This window comes from Macaca fascicularis, chromosome 9 (genome assembly GCF_037993035.2).
Source record: "Macaca fascicularis isolate 582-1 chromosome 9, T2T-MFA8v1.1".
NCBI classification, from domain to species: Eukaryota; Metazoa; Chordata; class Mammalia; order Primates; family Cercopithecidae; genus Macaca; species Macaca fascicularis.
Window position 1 is genome coordinate 114,285,897 of NC_088383.1, and position 19,894 is coordinate 114,305,790.

The 19,894-nt window shown below is 39.1% G+C and overlaps 1 protein-coding gene across 3 annotated transcripts in view; it reads left to right on the forward strand.

The window, feature by feature from the left end:
• The window catches only part of SORCS3 (sortilin related VPS10 domain containing receptor 3), a 621,240-nt gene that overhangs the window by 584,719 nt on the left and 16,627 nt on the right, over positions 1-19,894 (forward strand). For all 3 annotated transcript variants that reach the window (XM_005566376.4, XM_074000806.1, XM_045361488.3), the window contains exons 21-22: positions 17,365-17,488; positions 18,893-19,005. In XM_005566376.4, coding sequence (XP_005566433.1) covers positions 17,365-17,488; positions 18,893-19,005 — 237 coding nt within the window. The remainder of the gene's footprint in view (positions 1-17,364; positions 17,489-18,892; positions 19,006-19,894) is intronic.

A 19,894-nucleotide genomic window follows, 5' to 3' on the forward strand; every position in this document is an offset into this window, starting at 1 on the left:
GTTGGATTCTATCTCTCCCTTTAGATCTACTAATATTTGCTTTGTATATCTGGGTGCTGGGGTGTTGGGTGCATATATGTTTAGAATTATGATATTTTCTTGCTGAATTGATCCCGTTATCATTATATAATGATCTTCTTTGTATTTTTTTGTTTTTTTTTATGGTTTTTGACTTAAAGTTTGTTTCTTTGATATAAATATAGCTACTCCTACTAACTTTCAGTTTTCATTTGCATGGAATGTATTTTTCCCATCCTTTTACTTTCAGTCTATATATGTCATGACAGGTGGGATGAGTTCCTTGTAGGCAGCATATTGTGGTCAGTGTGTGTGTGTGTGTGTGTGTGTGTGTGTGTGTGTGTGTGGTAAATCCATTTCATTAGCTGTATCTTTACTGAGGAAAGTTAATCTGTTTATGTTCAAGGTTACTGATATGTGAGGGCCTATTTCTATCATTTTATTAATTAATTTCTGGTTGTTTTGTATACCTTTGTCCCTTTCTTTCTCTCTTACTGTTTATCATAGTGGTTTTGTTTTGTTTTCATTTAATCTTTTATCTTCCTTTTTTGTTTGTTTTTTTTTTTTTTTTTTTTTGAGACTGAGTCTGGCTCTGTGGCCCAGGCTGGAGTGCAGTGGCCGGATCTCAGCTCACTGCAAGCTCCGCCTCCCGGGTTTACGCCATTCTCCTGCCTCAGCCTCCGGAGTAGCTGGGACCACAGGCGCCCGCCACCTCGCCTGGCTAGTTTTTTGTATTTTTTAGTAGAGACGGGGTTTCACCGTGTTAGCCAGGATGGTCTCGATCTCCTGACCTTGTGATCCGCCCGTCTCAGCCTCCCAAAGTGCTGGGATTACAGGCTTGAGCCACCGCGCCCGGCTCTGTTTGTTCTACCAGTGGTTTTTATATTTTCACGTGTCTGCCTGCCTGCCTTCCCTGCCCTCCCTCACTCTCTCCCTCCTTTCTTTCTCTTTCTTTTGTTGTTTCTTTCTTTCTTTCTCTCTTTCTCTTTCTCTGTCTCTCTTCTTTCTTTCACTCCTTCTCTCTCTCTCTCTCTTTTTTGTCTTCTTTCTTTCTTTTTCTCTTGCTCTTTCTTTCTTGCTCTTTCTCTCTCTCTCTTTCCCTCTTGCTTTCTTCATTCTTTATTTCTCTTTCACAGAATTTTCTTAAGAATTTCTAATATGGCAAATCTAGTGGTGATGAATTCTCTCAACTTTTGCTTGTCTGGGAAATATTTCAATTCTTCATTTATGAAGAATATCTTTGTTAGGTATAATATTCTTGGTTGACAGTATTTTCCTTTCAGCTGTTTGAATATATCATCCTATTCTCTCCTAGTTTGTAAGATTTCTGATGGCAAATCCACTCTTGGTTGAATGGGGGTTCATTTATAAGTAACTAGACATTTTCCTTTGCCTATTTTTTGAATTCTGTATTTGTCTTTGACTTTTAAAAGTTTGACTATAATGTGGCATAAGGAAGATCTTTTTGCTTTTCATCTTTTTGGAACTATCGGAGCCTCCTGAATCTGAATATCTAAATCTCTTGCTAGACTTGGGAAAAGTTTCCACAATTATTTTGTTAAATAGATTTTGTAATTCTTTCATTTTCTTTTTATCTTCTGGCATACCAGCAATTTGAATATTTGCTCCTTTTATGGTGTTCTATATAACACATAAGCTTTGCTCATTTAAAAAAATTATTCCCTTAAAATTTTTATCTGAGTGGGTTATTTCCAAAGACCTGTTTTCAGGATCTGAGGTTCTTTCTTCTCCTTGATCTAGTCTATTAAAGCTTTCAAACGTATTTTGTCTTTCATTTGGTGGGTTCTTCTGTTCAGAATTTGTCTGCATTTTTTTTAATAGTGTCTCTTTGGTAAATTTCTCATTCATATCATGAATTGGTTTTCTGATTTCTTTTCCTTGCATTTTTGAATTCTCTTTTTATCTCACAGAGCTTCTTTCAAATCAATATTTTGAATTCCTTTTCTTGGATTTTATAATTGTTTTGTTTGATTGGGATCTGTTACTGGAGAATTATTGTATTCCTTCAGAGTTGTCACTTTTTCTTGCTTTTTCATGTTTTCTGTGTCCTTACGTTGATATCTGTGCAGCTGGTGTAATGATCACGTCTTCCAATTTTTTGAATTTGCTTTTGTTGGGAGGGACTTTTTCCTGAAGGTGTTTTTATAGTGTTGGTTGAGTAGGGCACTTTGGCTTTGATTCTGGGTGCATGCATTAGTATAGCGTCTGTATGATTTATTTTGCCTTAAATAGAATCAGTGGCAGCTGTGATTCCCTTGCTGTGTTGGGGGCAGTTATTAGTGAAGACTGTGGAAATTTTTTGCTAGGGACTGGGATGCCAGGTGGGCCAGGGTTTGGGGTCCTAAGGTAGCAGCAGTAGGCTGCTTATGCCTATTTAGGGGCCTCAGGGTGGTGTATGTTGGCCTTGGTGTTAGAAGGCCCAACTGCACTGATTTCTGAGCCTCCAAGTGTCTTGCTGGTAGGTGTAGTGGTGCACCAGGTGGTGAGTGGGTTCTGTGCCCCTTGGGCAGGAGTTGTGGTGTAGGTGATGGTAGTAGCAGTGGCAGGATAACCCTCTGGGTCTCGAGCAGTTTCCACTAATGTTAGTGGTGGCTGCAATGGGCTTAGTGGTTTAGTCTTCATATCTACAATTAGTGAATACAGATGGGTGCCAGCTCTGGTGGTAGTGGCAGGATGGTGGGCCCAACCTGGTGGTAGTGGCAGGGTGGTGGGCCCAACCTCAGGTGTCTAGGAGGAGTGCTGAGTTACTGGTTGTAGTAGACTAGGCAGTGTGATCCCCAGACCCTCAGACTCTCAGATTGAGTCCTCTGGCTTCAGGGGAGGGCAGAGCCAGGCTAAGAAGTCCTACTCTCAGGCCCCCTGATGTTGTGTGCAGGTAGTGGCTGTGGTAGACAGTGGTGGGGCCATCTCCAAACCCCAGGTGGGATGCTTAGGTTGGGGAATGGGAGTGGTTGTGCTGCAACCCTGCTACCAGGGAGGGCAGGGTTGCTTTTAGTGGCAGCCATAGTCAGGTGGGTGGGAAATACATATTTTGTTTGTATCTTAGCCTAGGTGGCAGTAGCTTATATTTCACTTGCACTTCAGCCACCTCATTGCAACTGGTGCTTCACTCATATCTTAGCCTCGACTTCACTCGCAGCCTACACTTCACTCACGTCCCAGCCCATGGCAGCAGCCCTCAGTAATGGCAGCTGTGGGTGGGGAGAGGGTCTCTGTCTGGGTGCAAGAAAATGCACAGTGGCTCTGCTGATGGTGGCAAGTATGATCATTACCAGTGGTCTGTGCCTCAGTCCTCACAGCAGCAGCTAGGTGCAGTGGTGACTGCCTGTGGGGGATGTCAGTAGGGCTCCAGGAATAAGGAGATGTAGTCACTGTTGGGCCTCAGAGCAGGGTGAAGTCTGTTGGAATCTGGGTTCTCAAAATGGCACCTTGCTGCAGCTGCTTTGGACTTGGGATGTGTGGAAGCCAGTGTGAGCTCCCTGTCTGGAGCACTGACATTGCAGTCTACAGGGAGCTTCTTATTTCAGTTTCAGGGCCCACGATGGTCAAGGGGCTCTCCAGTGGCTAGGATCGTAGGAGTCCATGGTAAGGATGTGGACTTCTGGAGGTCTCTCACTTACCCTTTTCTTATATTGGGGAGTCCCTATCCACATTGGGCAATCTCTCCAAACCCCCAGCCGATCCTGGCCAAGCAGACTGCCTTGCTTCCATGTCCTTCACTGCTTTATGTGCTTCCTGTTACTTCTCTGTTGAACTCCAGGATTCTTTCTTAGATGACCTATTCAAAGTGTGATTGTCTAGTCACTATTTTTGGTTCTTCTTTGTGGAGAAGACGAGTACAAGCTGCCTTTGGTCAGCCATCTTGAAGCTCCTTGGTATCGTGTTCTTAATTCAAATCACACTTGCTCATTGCTGGTATATAGGAAAGTGATCAATTCTTATATATGAACCTTGTAACCTGTAACCTTGCTATAATTATGTATTTGTCCTAGGAGATTTTTGCTTGTTGTTGATTCTCTTAGATGCCTACATAAGCAGTCATATCAGCTATGAACAAATAGTTTTCTTTCCTCTTTCCCAATCAGTTTAACTTTTGTTTATTTTCTTGTCTTATTGCATTAGCCAGGACTTCCAGTACAATGTTGAAAAGAAGTGGTGAGAGGGAACATCCTTGCTTTGTTTCTGATCTTAGTGGGAAAGCTTACAATTTCACACCATTAATTATGATGTTTGCTATAGGGTTTTTTTGTAGATATTCTTTATCATCTTGGGGAAGTTCCCCTCTATTCTTAGTTTACTGAGAGTTGTTACAAATGGGTGTTGGATTGTGTTAAATGCTTTTTCTGCATAGGTTAATATGATCATGTTATTTTTTCTTTAGTTTGCTGATGTGACGGATTACATTAATTGATGTTTAAACGTTGAACCAGCCTTGGGATAAATTCTGATATTGGTCATGGAGTATAATTTTTTATACATGATTGGATTCAATTTGCTAATGTTTTATTGAGGATTTTTGCATCTTTGTTTCTGAGAATTATTGATCTTTAGTTTTCCTTTCTTGTAATATATTTACCTGATTTTGGTATTTGGTTATATTTGGTATTTGGTATTTGGTTGATGGTTGATTTTGGTATTTGGTTGATTAAATGAGTTAGAAAATATTCTATCCTCTTCTATTTTCTGAAAAATAATGTGGAAAATTGGCATAATTTTTCCCTTAAATGTTTAGTAGAATTTGCTAGTAAAACCATCTGGACCTAGTGTTTTCTCTTTAGCAAAGTTATTAATTACTGATTCAATTTATTTAATAGGTACAGTTATATTCAAATACAGTTTTTCATCCTGTGTGAGTTTTATCAGATTGTGTCTTTCAAGAAATTGATCTGTTTCAACTGGGTCATCAAAGTTGTTGCCATAGAAGTGTTTATATTACCCCTTTGTCATCATTTTAATATCTATAAGATTTGTAGTGATGTCCCCTCTTTCATATCAGATATTAGTAATTTGTGTCCCTTCTCTTTTTTCTTAATTGGCCTGGCTAGAGGCTTATCAACTTTACTGATATTTTCAAAGAACCAGATTTTTTTACTTGTTTTTCTCTATTGATTTCCTATTTTCAATTTCATTGATTTCTGTTCTAGTTTTTATTATTTCTTTTTTTTTGCTTAACTTGGAGTTTTTTTTTTTTTTTTCCTTGTTTCCTGAGATGGGAGGTTAGATGACTGATTCTAGATATTTCTTCTTTTTAATATATACACTCAATGCTATAAATTTCCTTCTAAGTACTGCTTTTGCTGCATCCCACAAATGTTAGTTTTTTTTTTAATTTTCATTTAGTTGAAAATACTTTTTAGTTTCTCTTGACATTTGTTTTTTGACTAATGTGTTATTTAGATGTGTCTTGTTTAATCTCCATTTATTTTGGGACTTTCTACTTATCTTTCTGTTAATTATTTATTACTCAATTCAATTGTGATCTGAGAGCAGACATTGTATGATGTCTATTCTTTCATATTGGTTAAAGTGTGTTTTATGGCCCAGGATGTGGTCTAGTTCAGTGGATGTTCTATTTGGGCTTTAGAAGAATGTGTATTCTGCTGTTGTCTGATAAAGCAATCTATAGATGTTAGTTATGTCCAGTTGATTGATGGCATTATTAAAATCAACTATGTCCTTATTGATTTTATTTCTTTTTTTGTTTATCACTCATACTTTTAAAGAAAACTTTTTCAAGCGAGTGCCCTAGAATTTGCTATATACATTTACAACCAATCGAAACCCATTTTAAATAACACTATATGGCTTCAATAGTAGTGAGAGTGACTTTTAGTAAAAATAATTATAAATTCTTGTCTCTCGCCTCTTCTCTCACTGTTGTCACTCATTTAACTTGTATATAAACATACATAAGATATATGTTGGTATTATTATGTTGAGGAAATATTTTCTGTTAAGTCAATTGGGAATAATAGTTTTCTTTCTTTTTTTATTATACTTTAAGTTCTGGGGTACATGTGAAGAACATGCAGGTTTGTTACATAGGTATACACGTGCCATGGTGGTTTGCTGCACCCATCAACCTGTCATTTACATTAGGTATTTTCTCTTAATGCTATTGCTCCCTTAGCCCCCCATTCCCCCTTGACAGGCCTCAGTGTGTGATGTTCCCCTCCCTATGTCCGTGTGTTCTCATTGTTCAACTCCCACTTATGAGTGAGGATACGCAGTGTTTGGTTTTCTGTTCTTGTGTTAGTTTGCTGAGAATGATGGTTTCCAGCTTCATCCATGTTCCTGCAAAGGACATGAATTCATCCTTTTATATGGCTGCATAGTATTCCATGGTGTATATGTGCCACATCTTCTTTATCCGGTCTACCATTGATGGGCATTTGGGTTGGTTCCAACCCTTTGCTATTGTGAATAGTGCTGCAATAAACATACATGCGCATGTGTCTTTATAGTAGAACGATTTATAATCCTTTGGGTATATACCCAGTAATGGGGTTGCTGGGTCAAACAATTTTGCCTTCATTTATTCTTCTTCAGTGTTCTTCCTTTCTTCATGTGGTTCAAGTTTCTGACCCATATTTCCTTCTGTCTGAAGAAACTTTAATGATTTTTGCAAAACAGATCTACTGACAAGTTTCTTAATGTTTGCTTTGTTTGAGAAAACATTCTTTTCTTCTTCACTTTTGATGGATAATTTTGCAGGGTACAGAATTCTAGATTGGTGGAGTTTTTTTCCCTCAACCCTTTAAATATGTCTGTCTACTTTCTTCTTGCTTACATGGTTTCTGGGGAGAAGTTGGACATAATTCTTACCTCTTCTCCTTTATAAGTAAGGTGTTTATTTCCTCTAGCTTTTCTCATGATTTTTTTTCTTAATCTTTGATTTTTTTTTTTGTAGTTTGAAAATGATACATCTAGGTGTAGATTTTTCAGCATTTATCTATCTCAGTGTTCTCTGATTTTTGTGTGTCTGTGGTTTGGTGTCTGACATTACTTTGCTGTGATTCTCAGTTATTATTATTTCAGATTTTTTTCTGTTTCTTTTTCTGTTATTCACATTACATGCATTTATACCATTTTTAGTTGTTCCTCATTCTTGGATATTCTTTTCTTTTTTCTTTTTTCTTTTTTTTAACTTTTTGTTCTTTTTGCTTTTCAGTTTTGGCATTTTCTACTGAGATGTTCTCAAGCTCAGAGATTCTTCCTAAGCTGTGTTCAGTCTACTAATAAACACATCAAAGGCATTTTTAAATTTCAAGAACAGTGTTTTTGATCTCTAGCATTTCTTTTCTTTCTCAGAATTTTCAACTTTCTGTTTACATTGCTCATCAGTTTTGGGCTGCTGTCTACCTTATCCATTAAATCTTTTAACACATTAATTAAATTTGTTTGAAATTTCTGCTCTGGTCACTGCAACATCCCTGTTATATCTGACTCTGATGCCTTCTGTGTGTCTTCTATGTTTTTTCCCTTTAATATGCCTCGTAATTTTTTTCTTCATAACTGGACATGATATACTGGGTGACAGGAATGGCTGTAAATAAGTCTTTAGTCATGTGGTGGTAAGATGTGGAAGGAGGGGAAGCTTTCTATCAACCTATCATTAGGTCTCAGGCATTTACAGGTGTTTCTGTTTGTTCTCCCTCTCCTGATCCCTCAGGATGGTTAGATTATTTAGAGTGGGCTGTAGGTAGGTATCTATATTCTCCCACATGGAAGGATAAAGTGGGCTGGCGTTGTACATTTTACTGCCCGTAGCTTAGTTGGACTATAAAACCCCTGCAGTTTAGGCTCTGATTTATAAGTTTCTTCTGAGAGCAGACCTTGTTAAAAAGAACATAGTGCTCTGATGTGTATTTCAAAATAATTATTTTCCCCCTCCCCTGCTATAACCCTATGGGCAATGTTCTTTAACATTTGCTGGGTGTACGTAGTCACTTACTGATGATAAAATTCACGAAGTCAAGGGGGCTTCCTATGAATACTCATGGAGTTCTGAACTCTCAGACGTGTGTGTGTGTGTGTGTGTGTGTGTTTTGAAAACTCTTTTTTTTTTTTGGAAAACTCATAATGTGATTGGCATTGCTTATCCTAGAGAAAGCTTTCAGTTAAAAAACATAATTTAAGTAAGGTACAACATCAGAGTTGGAAATGTTGGATATCTAAAGAGAAGGGAAATAAATATTCAGTTTCTGGTCGATAACAACCGAAGAGAACTTCACCCCACCCTTACTCCTGCGTAAATGGGAGATAACTTATCCCCGATCTTTTTTAGGGAGGCAGCATGATACAGTGGAGAGAACATGGACCTTGGATTTAGGGTTTCATGGGTTAAATTTCCAGAACTGCTACTTCTTAGTTGTGTGAGAGCTTGATAAAATTATCTGTCCTAAACTGTAATTGGCTCACCGTAAAGTGGAAAGAATAATGCCTATCTCAACTTTATTGTTGTGAAAACTATGCTATTGTATGGCATAAATATATAGTAAAACTATACTATTTGCTTGGCACACACTATGTACTCAATAAATGGATTCTTTTTATGATATTATTAGAACTTATATTTAGCATGGTTTGGTAAAATATAGAGCAAGATTTATGGACCAAGGAACCCTTTTCTTTTTGCATTATTTGTGCCTCATATTTTCAAATTAATTTTTCAGTGTAGATGACTAATGCATTTGCATTTCTGGGATTATTCTTCACCAGGAAAATAGAAGGGTAGGTCATTTAATAAAAGCCCTGTTTGGTACATTAGAGAAGTTAAGCTCCCTGTCTGAGATGAACATCCCAAATTCAAACACTTGGTTAGTTGCAGAGCCAGACCTCAAAACTGGGTCTACTAATTCCCATTTATCATGCACTCTCCCCAGCCCCACATGCCTTAGCTGCACCACTAGAGGTGTTTATCTCCTGGAGGTTACATAATCTAAAGTTGCGCCTCAAAGACCAGCAGATATACACAGTGAAGGAAAAAGAGAAAATTGTTCAGGGAGAAGTTAGAAAGAGGAGGATTTTAAGTTCATTTCTCCTGTGCAGATATGAGGATTTGGCTGTCAAGTCAGAGAATTCTTTCTTGTTGTAGCTCATTTACCTGATGATCCTTTCTAAGAAACTTCTATGTGCAAGAAGGGCAGTTCTTGACTGTTACCAACACAGTGATTTAGTCAGCAGCCTGCGAGGAACGGAAGACACAACATTTCTCTACAGCCCTATTTTTTTCTTTGAGTGCTGTTTCTAAGACCTGAAATGCCATGCAGTGTCTAATAGGTATTTGATTAAAAACAAATAAATGAACAAAGCAATTGGTGATTCTAGTTTATACTTCTGCAATAATATCTGTGTTAAATTGAATGAGTCACTTAATTTGAGTTTGTATCAATTTCTGTAAAGCAAGGATACTATAATATGTAACATATGAACATGACTTAGTTATTATTTGAAATCTACTGTGTATCTCTCTGTCACTCCACTTCTATAATCTATCAATCAATCTATCTATCTAATACCTACCTCATATATATTATGCCATATTACGAGAGGGCATTTTTAAATTACATATTGGCATTATAGTTTTATGTTTTTAAATTAATGGTGACGAGAGGTATTCCCTTGGTTAGGAATTTTTAATCCAAAACCTTGAACATGAAATGCTGCATGAATACCCGGGTCCCAGAGGTCTTACTAGGTGGTTTTGTTCCCAAAGAACCAAGAGAATGACAATACATGAGAGGCGGTAGAATAGAGTGGTTGCAGAACAAGACAAACCTAGGTTAGAGTCCAGACCGAATCTTCTTTGCTGTATGCCGTTAGTCAAGTCAAAGCATTTAATTTCTTTGAGTCTCAGTTTTATTGTTTGTAATGTCTGAGTAATAACAGTAGTATCTATGATCAAGTATTGCTGCAAGGATTAAGTAAAGAAAGGCATAGAAAGTGTTTAGAACACAACCGAGCATTTGGAAGTATTAGTCACTGTTGTGCTCATCATTTGCATAAATAACATTTGTATTTAGGTTAAAAATCTGACTTGGTTCCACAGGTTACACTCCAATTTCTAAAAATGTTTACTTGGTCCATTTGAAAGAGGTGACTTTTCAGTGCAGTGCTATTTGCTAACACCATGCCAGAAACACATCAAGATGGCCATGGTCCCCAGTAGTTGATCCAATGAGCACTATATTTGGCTGGCAAATGCATGAATGTCCCTACGTATATGGCGAGTGCTGCGATTTTAGAGCTATTTGGTTCCCTTTGACTAGCCAACTGACCTGTAAAAGGAACTAATACTAATTTTGAGTATATATTTCTGGTACTCATTATGTACTGGTCTCTTCATACACATTATTTTATTGTTATCAGAACATCACTGATGAAATAGAAATTATCCCATTTTACAGAGAATACAATTAAGGAAATAACCTTGGAAGGTGATGTTTATGGCTGTTTTTATGTGTTTGTGTTTGTGTGACCAGGTTACTATGTAAGTAGTTAAATGAAGTCATCCTACTGATAAGAGTGATATGGCGTCCTGCCTTTATAATCAGACTTTTGCTTGCTGATATTAGGGATAGAAAAACACATATGACATTCTCCTTACGTTCAAGGAGATTATATCCCCAGTAAGAAAGCACAATGAGCACATATGCAATAAGTGACAAACAAATATGTTGTATAAGCAAATAGAAAAGAGCAAGAATTTCTGAAATCCAACTGTAGGCATATGTGCCTACAAATCTATCAGTGGGCAATGTGAAATTCCATCAGTACTTTTGTGGATCTTTTTACGAGCCTATAGTTTGAGCTACATGTTGTGTGGAATACAAAGCAGTGTAAATTCCATTTATTGCTTTCAAAAAACATGTAATCTATTCGAGAATATGAGGGTAAAATTCAAGAATAGATAAAAGCAGGTATGCAATAGGAATGTAAAATTACTGGCTGAGTCAAGCAGCCTAGGGAGTGATGGATATGTAGACATTGTTGGTCATGGGGTGAGTCATATATAAAGTTGAGCCTAAGCTGGCATAGAAGGAGCAGTAGAATTGAGGCAGAGAGGAAAGAGAGGGATTTTTGTGTAGAGGTTAGGCTTTGGGGATGTTAAACTAATTCAGCCAAAATTAAAGGATTCATTTGGGCAGAAGTTGGAGAAAATGCTAAAAGGTGAGGAAGATAGATGGCTTTGAGTGATAAAAATTGATGCTTTTGCTTTTGTCACAAAAATTCTGATTTAGGGTAGCGTGATATAAGATAGAACCAGATTCATGGACAGTGATACTTTAGACAGATACTGTCAAAGAGGTTTTGGATGTATTTACCTGTGTATGTTAATGTATCTGTATTTGAGGAAAAGTGCTTTTCTAACCTGTGAATATTCACATTAATCCCATAGGCATAAAAGTATGGGAGTTTTGGTTTACTACCTTTAACTATTTATCATCTTTTCCCACCTATTACCACCAGTCATTTTTCTCCTTTAAAAACACACAAAGACAAAGGAATAAAGCCAAATAGTATCTATAACTATTAGTTTAGCTTTAAATTACTAGTTTACTATACTGTTTGGCTTCATTTCTTTGCTTTAGCATCCATAGCTACTAGTTTAGTTTTAAACCAAACTAGTGAATAGAACCATGAATTTGGTTCTATCTTATATCACTAGTTTAGTTTTAGTTTACAACTAGTAGCTATAGATAGTATTTTGCTTTATTTCTTTGCTTCTTTGCTTATTTCTTTAAGATTTTTTTATATAGTTCTAAACGTGGTAGATCCATAATTATATATCCAGGCTTTGTGCTTCATACGATGAGCACTTTGCACACATTACTATATAATCTGCTGAAGGTTTTAAATAAGGCAAGCATAGTGACTGCATAATCTGTCCAATTTGGGACTGGCAGCTGTTATCAAGGTATGCATTTTAAATTGCGGAGATTTTAGAATGTACACTATTAACTTGACTTACTGTGTCTGGGAAACTGATGTAGGCTGCATCCAAGATTTCCCTGCAGCTTGCTTAGTTCCATTAGTCAAGTGGAAATCTCATAACTAAATAGTCACACAGAGCTTTGTCGATTTCTTGCCAGGCTCAGTGGATAATATGTGACCTGTCGCACATGAGGGATTCTCTGTGGGGAGGGATGTAGCTCACAGCCTAGGCAGGGCATGAGGTATTTTTCTAAGGGGCCTTGCTGTGGGCTGGCTCTGTAGATTGGATGAAGCACAGAGACAGAGAAGTCAATCAGCTGCCTGTTGGATTTGTGGGGCTCTGAAAGGCCAATTTGCTGGAATTAACAGAGGTCTGGCTTAATAAATGTGTCTGCTTGTCTAATATATTTGAGTAAATGAACCTTAAAATACTTGATTTAATTTAGCATTGGGCACCAGATATCAGTGGCTGATGAAGAACTCAAGAATCCTGTTGAGTGTTCCAGCTTTGCAAGGAAGGTAAAATCAACCATGCTGCCATAACAGCTGATGAGAAACAAAAGCAATTTGGAAAACAAAATTAGCTCCTGCCATTTCCCCAACACAAGAGTCTGTGGCTTGCCACCTGGGGACCAAGTGTTCCCATTCAGCACAGTTTGTTTGCTGTGGCTCAGTGCCCTGACTGGCTGGCAGGAGGGCACATACTCTCTTACTTCAGATGGCATTCCCTTTGCCCTGCATCCCTGCACCCTTGCTGGGCCCTGGATCTCCTAGGGAAATAGCCAGATGGAGACAAGATCAAATCTGCTAGGACAGGAGGAATTCCATTCCTCTCAAAAGAGATTCCATTGCCCAGGACAGCACCAACCCAGTGAATCTTAAGAAGAGAAGGCAGAAAAAGGAGAGAGGGCCATGTATACTACTGAGAGCTGAAGAAGATGAGCTGGAAGTAGTGAAGATTCTCTAAAGAGAAAACTATTAAGGGAGAAAAATGCCTGATGGTCATAGGTGGGAAAAGATGAGAAATAGTTGAAGGCAATAAAACAAGACGGGAAGCTGAAAGAGCTGTGCAGTGAACATCCACATACACACTACCTGTGGTCCACCATTAACATTTGCTATGCTTGCTCTATCACATGTCTATCTGTCCATCCTTCTGTATACATCTATTAGTCTATATTGACGTTTTATTCATTTCAAAGTAAATTTAGGACACCTATATTCTTTGTCCTAAATGATTCAACTTGTGAATCGTTAACTATAGTTGAATATTTCTTTACACTTTTACCCCTGTAGGGGTATAAATCCTATCAACAATGGAATGCAAAATTCAACAGTGTGTACTTACTGAGTTTTGGAAAGACATTCACCTGTGTAATCCAAACTTTCTGAAAGTCCTCTCATGCCCCTTCTCAGTCAATCTCCAGCCCAGTCCCCCTTCTCAGTCTATCTCCAGCCCAGTCTCCAGAACCAACCACTATTCTATTTTTTCATCATAAATTAGATCTGCTGGTTTGGGGATTTATCCATACTGATTATACACACACATACACACATACATACACAAACACCAATTATACATATATATCAGTATTTATTTATTTCCTACTAAATTTCCTGCTAATGAATTCCTGGGCTGTTTCCTATTTTGGGCTGCTATGAATAAGCCACTATGAACATTTATTTTTTTGTTTGTATACTTGTGTCCTTGTTTTCTCTTGACTAAATTCTTAGGGTTGTAGTTGCCAAATCATAAAATATACATACGGTACAATCGATGGAGGATTTTTCTTGGCCCCTTCACTGAACTCGCAACAGGGGCACTCCCTCTACTGGCCCACAGTGCTCAACCCCTTGTGGGAGGGAGCATGTGAGCGAGTGAGTGCGGGGTCTGGCCAGACTCTCCGGGTGGTGACACAGGAGCAAGCTCCATGGAGGGCCCATGGCCAGACCAGGTGTGTCACCTCAGGGGGAACACAGCAGCCCCAGGTGAGGGTGCTTGCAACCCTGAAGCCTCAGAGGGGGTATTACGGTGCTCCTTTAGCTCCACCATCTGTGGACAGTGGCGTGTTAGCAGCTCAGTTGGCCCCTTGCCTTGTCATGTGGGGCAGCTGCCCTCTGTGCTGCGAATAAGGGCCAGTGTGACAGTCTTTCTGGGAACCCACACTCGGTGGGTCTGCAGTCCAAGAAGAATGAGGTCACATGGACAGTTGAAAGATGGTGAAGGCAGAGAATTTTACTGAGCAATGAAAACAGCTCTCAGCAGAGAGGGGAGCTGGAGAGCGGACAGGAAGGGCAGATCATCTCCTCCCTGACTTCAAGTCAGACTGTCTCCTCCCAGAAGTCAGGCCGTCTTCTTCTCTACCAACTGCGTCTGGGGTCTTTACAGACACAGGATGGGGATTGTGTGCTGATTGATTTGTGAATATGCAAAAAAGGATCAAGTGAAGACACCACTCAAAGGTGGGCATGACAGTGTAGAAAACCAACTAGGAAAGGGTAGGTATATGTAAAATAGATGAAGGATAGGGATCAATCAGAGAAAGCGCGCCAAACAGGAAGACAAGTTTTCAATCCAGTCCAAAGATTTAACTTGTAACTTGGCTTTCAGGCTTTAAACTGTCTTTGGCTTGGAGGTGGGGTTTCACTGGGTACCCGCCCCTATCTGCCTGGGCATTTGGCTGCCTCCTGTCACTATCACACCACTTTGGAAAAAGTTCTTGCAATTTCTTACAAAACTAAACATTTTCCTAAATGGTTCTACCATTTTACTTTTCCACCAAAATTCTATGAGTCCTAATTGTCCTGCATCTTCAATATTACTTGGTATTATCATATATATAATATATATTATGATATTATATATCTCTAATGAGATGTGTGTATATATATATATAATTGTATATATATAGCCATTCTGTTGGGTGTTTAGAGATATCTCATTTTCTTTTTAAAGAATGTAGCAAAGGTAATGAAGTGATTGAAGGTTTTCTGTCAGATAAGACCTGATGGGCTGACCAGTAGAAACTAGAAATTTTGCCTAAATCCATTTGTCAATGCAACAGATTCTGATTGCTGAATGAGTCCTCACAGATCACCAGATCACCTAACCCAAACCACTCATTTAACAGATAAAGAAGTAAGGGCCAGAATGGGGACAAACTTTGCCTCAGGATATTGATTCAAACAGTAACAGAGTGAGTTTCAAGTCACTGTTCTAATTATACTAGAAATGGTGACTCTGTGCCACACATGTTGTTATTCCCTTATTCCATGGCCCTGATTGACATTTGCTATGCTCAGCCCAGCTTGACTTTAGCTCCCTTCTCCAAACAGGACCATAAACAGCCTCTGTTGACCCTTTGGATTTTATATGCATGTCAGAACTTATTTACACTTCATTCATCGATTAATTCAGAAGGTCACACCCACGTAAGTGTCATCACCCAGTCATAAGTATGGGAAAAAATGCCTGAACTCTGAGGTTTGTCCTTAGTTAAGGGAAGCAGTATATCTCTTTCCATACTCCCTTTCTTCTTTCATTTACCAAATAGAAAATAAAATATGTCAGATGCTTAGGACAGTATCTGTAATCCTGCCCAGCTCCAGCCATCAACCTGATCATAAAACAGAGCTATAGAATTTTAAAGCAGAAGAAATTAAGTTATTGTTTCAAAGGCTCAGTTGAAAATTCTGAGCTAGAAAGGAATTTCATTATTACAGTAGGGACACCATCTGAAAGCTGCGGGTGGGAGCCTCTGCAGGATTTTGTACGCATGCATCCAGGCCATACATGGGTATGCTGTGAAGGACTGTCCTGCCCCACTTAAAGGGCAGCTCTGTGCATTCCGCAACTGGCTACATTACTACTCTCCATCCTGCTGTCATCCTGACACAAAGAGAGGAGAGGGAGTCTGCTCATCTGCCCCTGTGATATCTCTTTATCAGCTGCCTTAGATCAGCCTTCAGCTGTTACATCTTACTTTCCAAACAACAGAGAATTTGAGAGGGCACTGACTGTAAGATGCCCACTGAATAATGACTCATCAATCTGAAGATTTGTACTCTCTTCTCTCCAATGAGCATCTGCTTTTTAATCAAGATTCTTCTTTCCAGGAAAATAAAATATATAATTAGAGCTGACCCTTGAACAACAAGGGTTTGAAATGTACAGGTCCACTTATATGTGAGGTTTTTTTTTTTTTCAAGAAATACAGTTAACCCTCCATATCATCAGGACCCACATCTGCAACCAAACTTAGATTGAAAATATAACATTTGCAGAATGCAAGACCTGCAGATATGGAGGGCCTACAATGGGATTGGAGTATGTATGGATTTTTGTATACACAGGAGTCCTGGAACCAATCCTTTGTGAATTCTGAGGTATATCTGCATTCTATTTCTTTCTTCATCCTTGAGAAATTCCTATCTGTTATGATTATTCAGGGAAAAAACAGAAAGAGAAAAAGATTAATAAATGATCACAAATATGTATGTTTGTGTATTTTCTAACCTATTAAAAGTGGTAAAAATGCCTTGCAATGGAAACCACAGATATAATAATATAAAAAGTCAGTAATCTGATGGCGCATCTAATTTATGTATATTTTCTGCTCTATGAAAGGCAATGTGTGGCCAGGCGCAATGGCTCACGCCTGTAATCCTGGCACTTTGGGAGGCCGAGGTGGGTGGATTGCCTGAGCTCAGGAGTTCGAGATCAGCCTGGGCAACACGGTGAAACTCCATCTCTACTAAAATACAAAAAAAATAGCTGGGTGTGGTGGTATGCACCTGTTATCCTAGCTACTAGGGAGGCTGAGGCAGGAGAATTGCTAGAACCCAGGAGGCGGAGGTTGCAGTGAGCTGAGATCATATCACTGCACTCCAGCCTGTGCAGGCGACAGAGTGAGACTCTGTCAAAAAAAGGAAAGAAAGAAAGACAATGTGCCTAAGGTGGGCACTACAGAAGTAAATAACTATGTGATCACTTCTCAGAAAGGTCTCATAATCCAGTGGAATATAGGATGAAAATATAAGTGACACCAGATACTGGAGGAGATGGGAAATGATCTCCTATTCCCAAAACCCACAGGAACAGGTTACCAAAGCTGTTTCTACTGTGCCCCAGGAGAAGGAGCAGAATGACATGCAAAATCCAGGATGCCCAGTCTTATCCTTATTTCTAGAATTTAACAGTTTATAACATGTTTGAAGTATACTAATACTCTTCCTAGATACTGGAAGAGTAATCATGGTTTTAAGAAACTGTATAAAGTTTGTTTGTTTTCTTTTGCAAGTTAGGATGACAGTCTGAGAATTTCAGGAAAGGAAGGAAAGTTGATATCCCACACAAGACTGAATGAGTATTGTTACTTCTTCTTGTAGCCTCTCATCACTTTGGACAGCAGCATTTCCTTCACATTCGTTGCAGAGGGAACCAACACCATCACAGTCCAGGTGGCTGCTGGGAATGCCCTTATCCAGGACACAAAAGAGATTGCAGTTCATGGTAAGCCCTGAAAATTGTTCTGTGATGCTCCTTCCCACTCAGTTAATTGCCTCTGCCCACTCTCCCTACAATCATTGAGTGTGGTGGAAAAGGCCTTGGGAAAATGACATAGGTCAACAGGAAGCTTCCAAACCTACCTCCAACCTAGAGATTGAGGTTATAAGAGATGTATACCACAATCAGCTATTTGTTGTCCCCTGTGTTATGTCTGCCTCACAATGTGTTTGGGGTTCTCATTAGACAAAGACACCTACCACAAATGGAAGGAAATGCAAGCTGGAAAGACTGTCATAGAAGGGTCTAGATCTTTTGTCCTACAAAAGATATGTTGCCGAGGTATCTACAACATATATGCAGGACACACTCTTTGTGAGATGAGGACCAGCGATTTCCAAAGGTCAGGAGTCATGATCCCTGCCTTGTAGGATTCATTGCTCAGTTAATGAGAGGACTTATTCACAACTGATGGCTTTCTTGATTGTTGGAGATTTGAATATCATTTGCTGCAAAACTGGATAATAAGGCTAAGAATGTAAGTTAGGACTAGGGCAGAAGAGTGGTGAATAGGACTACTATCCTGTTCTCAACTCTGGAGAACCATTCTTAAGAATATTAAAAATGAAAGTGCCTCTACTGCCATTTCATACAACCTCTCCCAGGTCCTTAGACACAACCACTATCACTGTGGTTTTCTAGGAAGTTAAGTGAAGGCTTGTGATCCTCTGACTCAGATTATGTTCCTCCAGCCTCACACCAGGTAAATTCCTTTTCCTACCTTTCTGCCAACTTGCTTCTCAGGCTCTTCAAGGGGCACATGGAAGTTTTGTGTGTTTCTTTCAAAGTAAACATTTTAATTGAATTGTAAATTTTATACAGAAGTGTGCAGGGCACAAGTATTTAGTTTTATGAATTACCACAAAGTGAATACACTTGTATACTCACCAACCGCGTCAAGATACAAAGTTTCAACCTATTTTCTAATCCTCAGAGGCTGTTTCTAGCACAATGGGCAAAGGGATTAAGGAAGGAGAAGTGAAAAGACTCCATTCCAACCAAGCCCAAATTGTTAATGCTTTGTGTTGGCTCTGCGTGGTGCCACCTACAGGAGCAGAAGTCTCCTTCTGGAGTTGCGTATTTGTCTTTCATTTCAGAGAATATACAGGAAGAAAGGCTTAAGATCTTAGGCACTAACAAAACTGGTAGGAGCACAAATCTACTTCTAATCACCAAATTCTACTTTATTTCAGAAGTCAGGAAACAAGCTGAGAACGAGGAATTCTAGCAGAAGCCTGGTGAAACAGTAGATGCTTTACCGAAAGCACAGTGGTGGTGGAGCCCCACACCTGTCACACCCTCTCTCTTCTCACTCTCCTAGCCTCACCTGAACACTCTCTCTCCCTGCAGAATATTTCCAGTCCCAGCTTTTATCATTCTCTCCTAATCTGGATTACCACAATCCTGACATTCCTGAGTGGAGACAAGATATTGGCAATGTCATCAAGCGAGCTCTGGTTAAAGTAAGTTGGCTTTATATTTGTTTAAGTTCTTGCGAATAAGGAAAAGAACTAGATAATGTGGTCCACAATACATTGGCATGAATTAAAACTGCGTTCCACAATTAGATAAAGATTATTTATCTGTAAAAAGAGAGAGAAGAGGCTGGGCGCAGTGGCTCACACCTGTCATCCCAACACTTTGGGAGGCCAAGGCAGGCACATCACGTGAGACCAGGAGTTCGAGACCAGCCTGGCCAACATAGCAAAACTCTGTCTCTACTAAAAGTACAAAAATTAGCAGGATGTGGTGGTGTACACCTGTAATCCCAGCTACTCAGGTGGCTGAGGCATGAGAATCGCTTGAACCAGGGAGGTAGAGGATGCAGTGCGCTGAGATTGCACCATTGCCCTCCAGCCTGAGTGACAGAGCAAGACTTTAACAAAAAAAAAAAAAAAAAGAAGAAGAAGAAAGAATTGTAGGATTAAAAGGGAAGAGAGAAGTATAAAAGAGAGTCTAGTTCAATGTTTGAAGAAGGAAACTGGCCCAATGTTTATTATGAATTTTTCTGAGACAGGGGCTTGATTCCATTAATGCACTAATGGATGGACCACTCACTGAGTTTTTGCTAATATTATGCACTTGTCTGGCTCTTTGTTCACCAAGAGGGTCTTCTTAACCAAACATTTATACTCACAAGACTACCATTGGCCACAGATTGCACTCAGAAGGCTACAGGCCAAGGAAGAGAGCATTCCAGCAGGGTAATAGAATTACAGAGTTAATCCAAGGTCAAATTTGCCTTAGAGAAAGTAAAAGGGTTTTGTTAAACATTTTCTCAGAGGTAGGCACTAGAATATATTGATGAATAAAACATGGTCAATTGAAATGTAGAAATAAGTCTAATGTGTA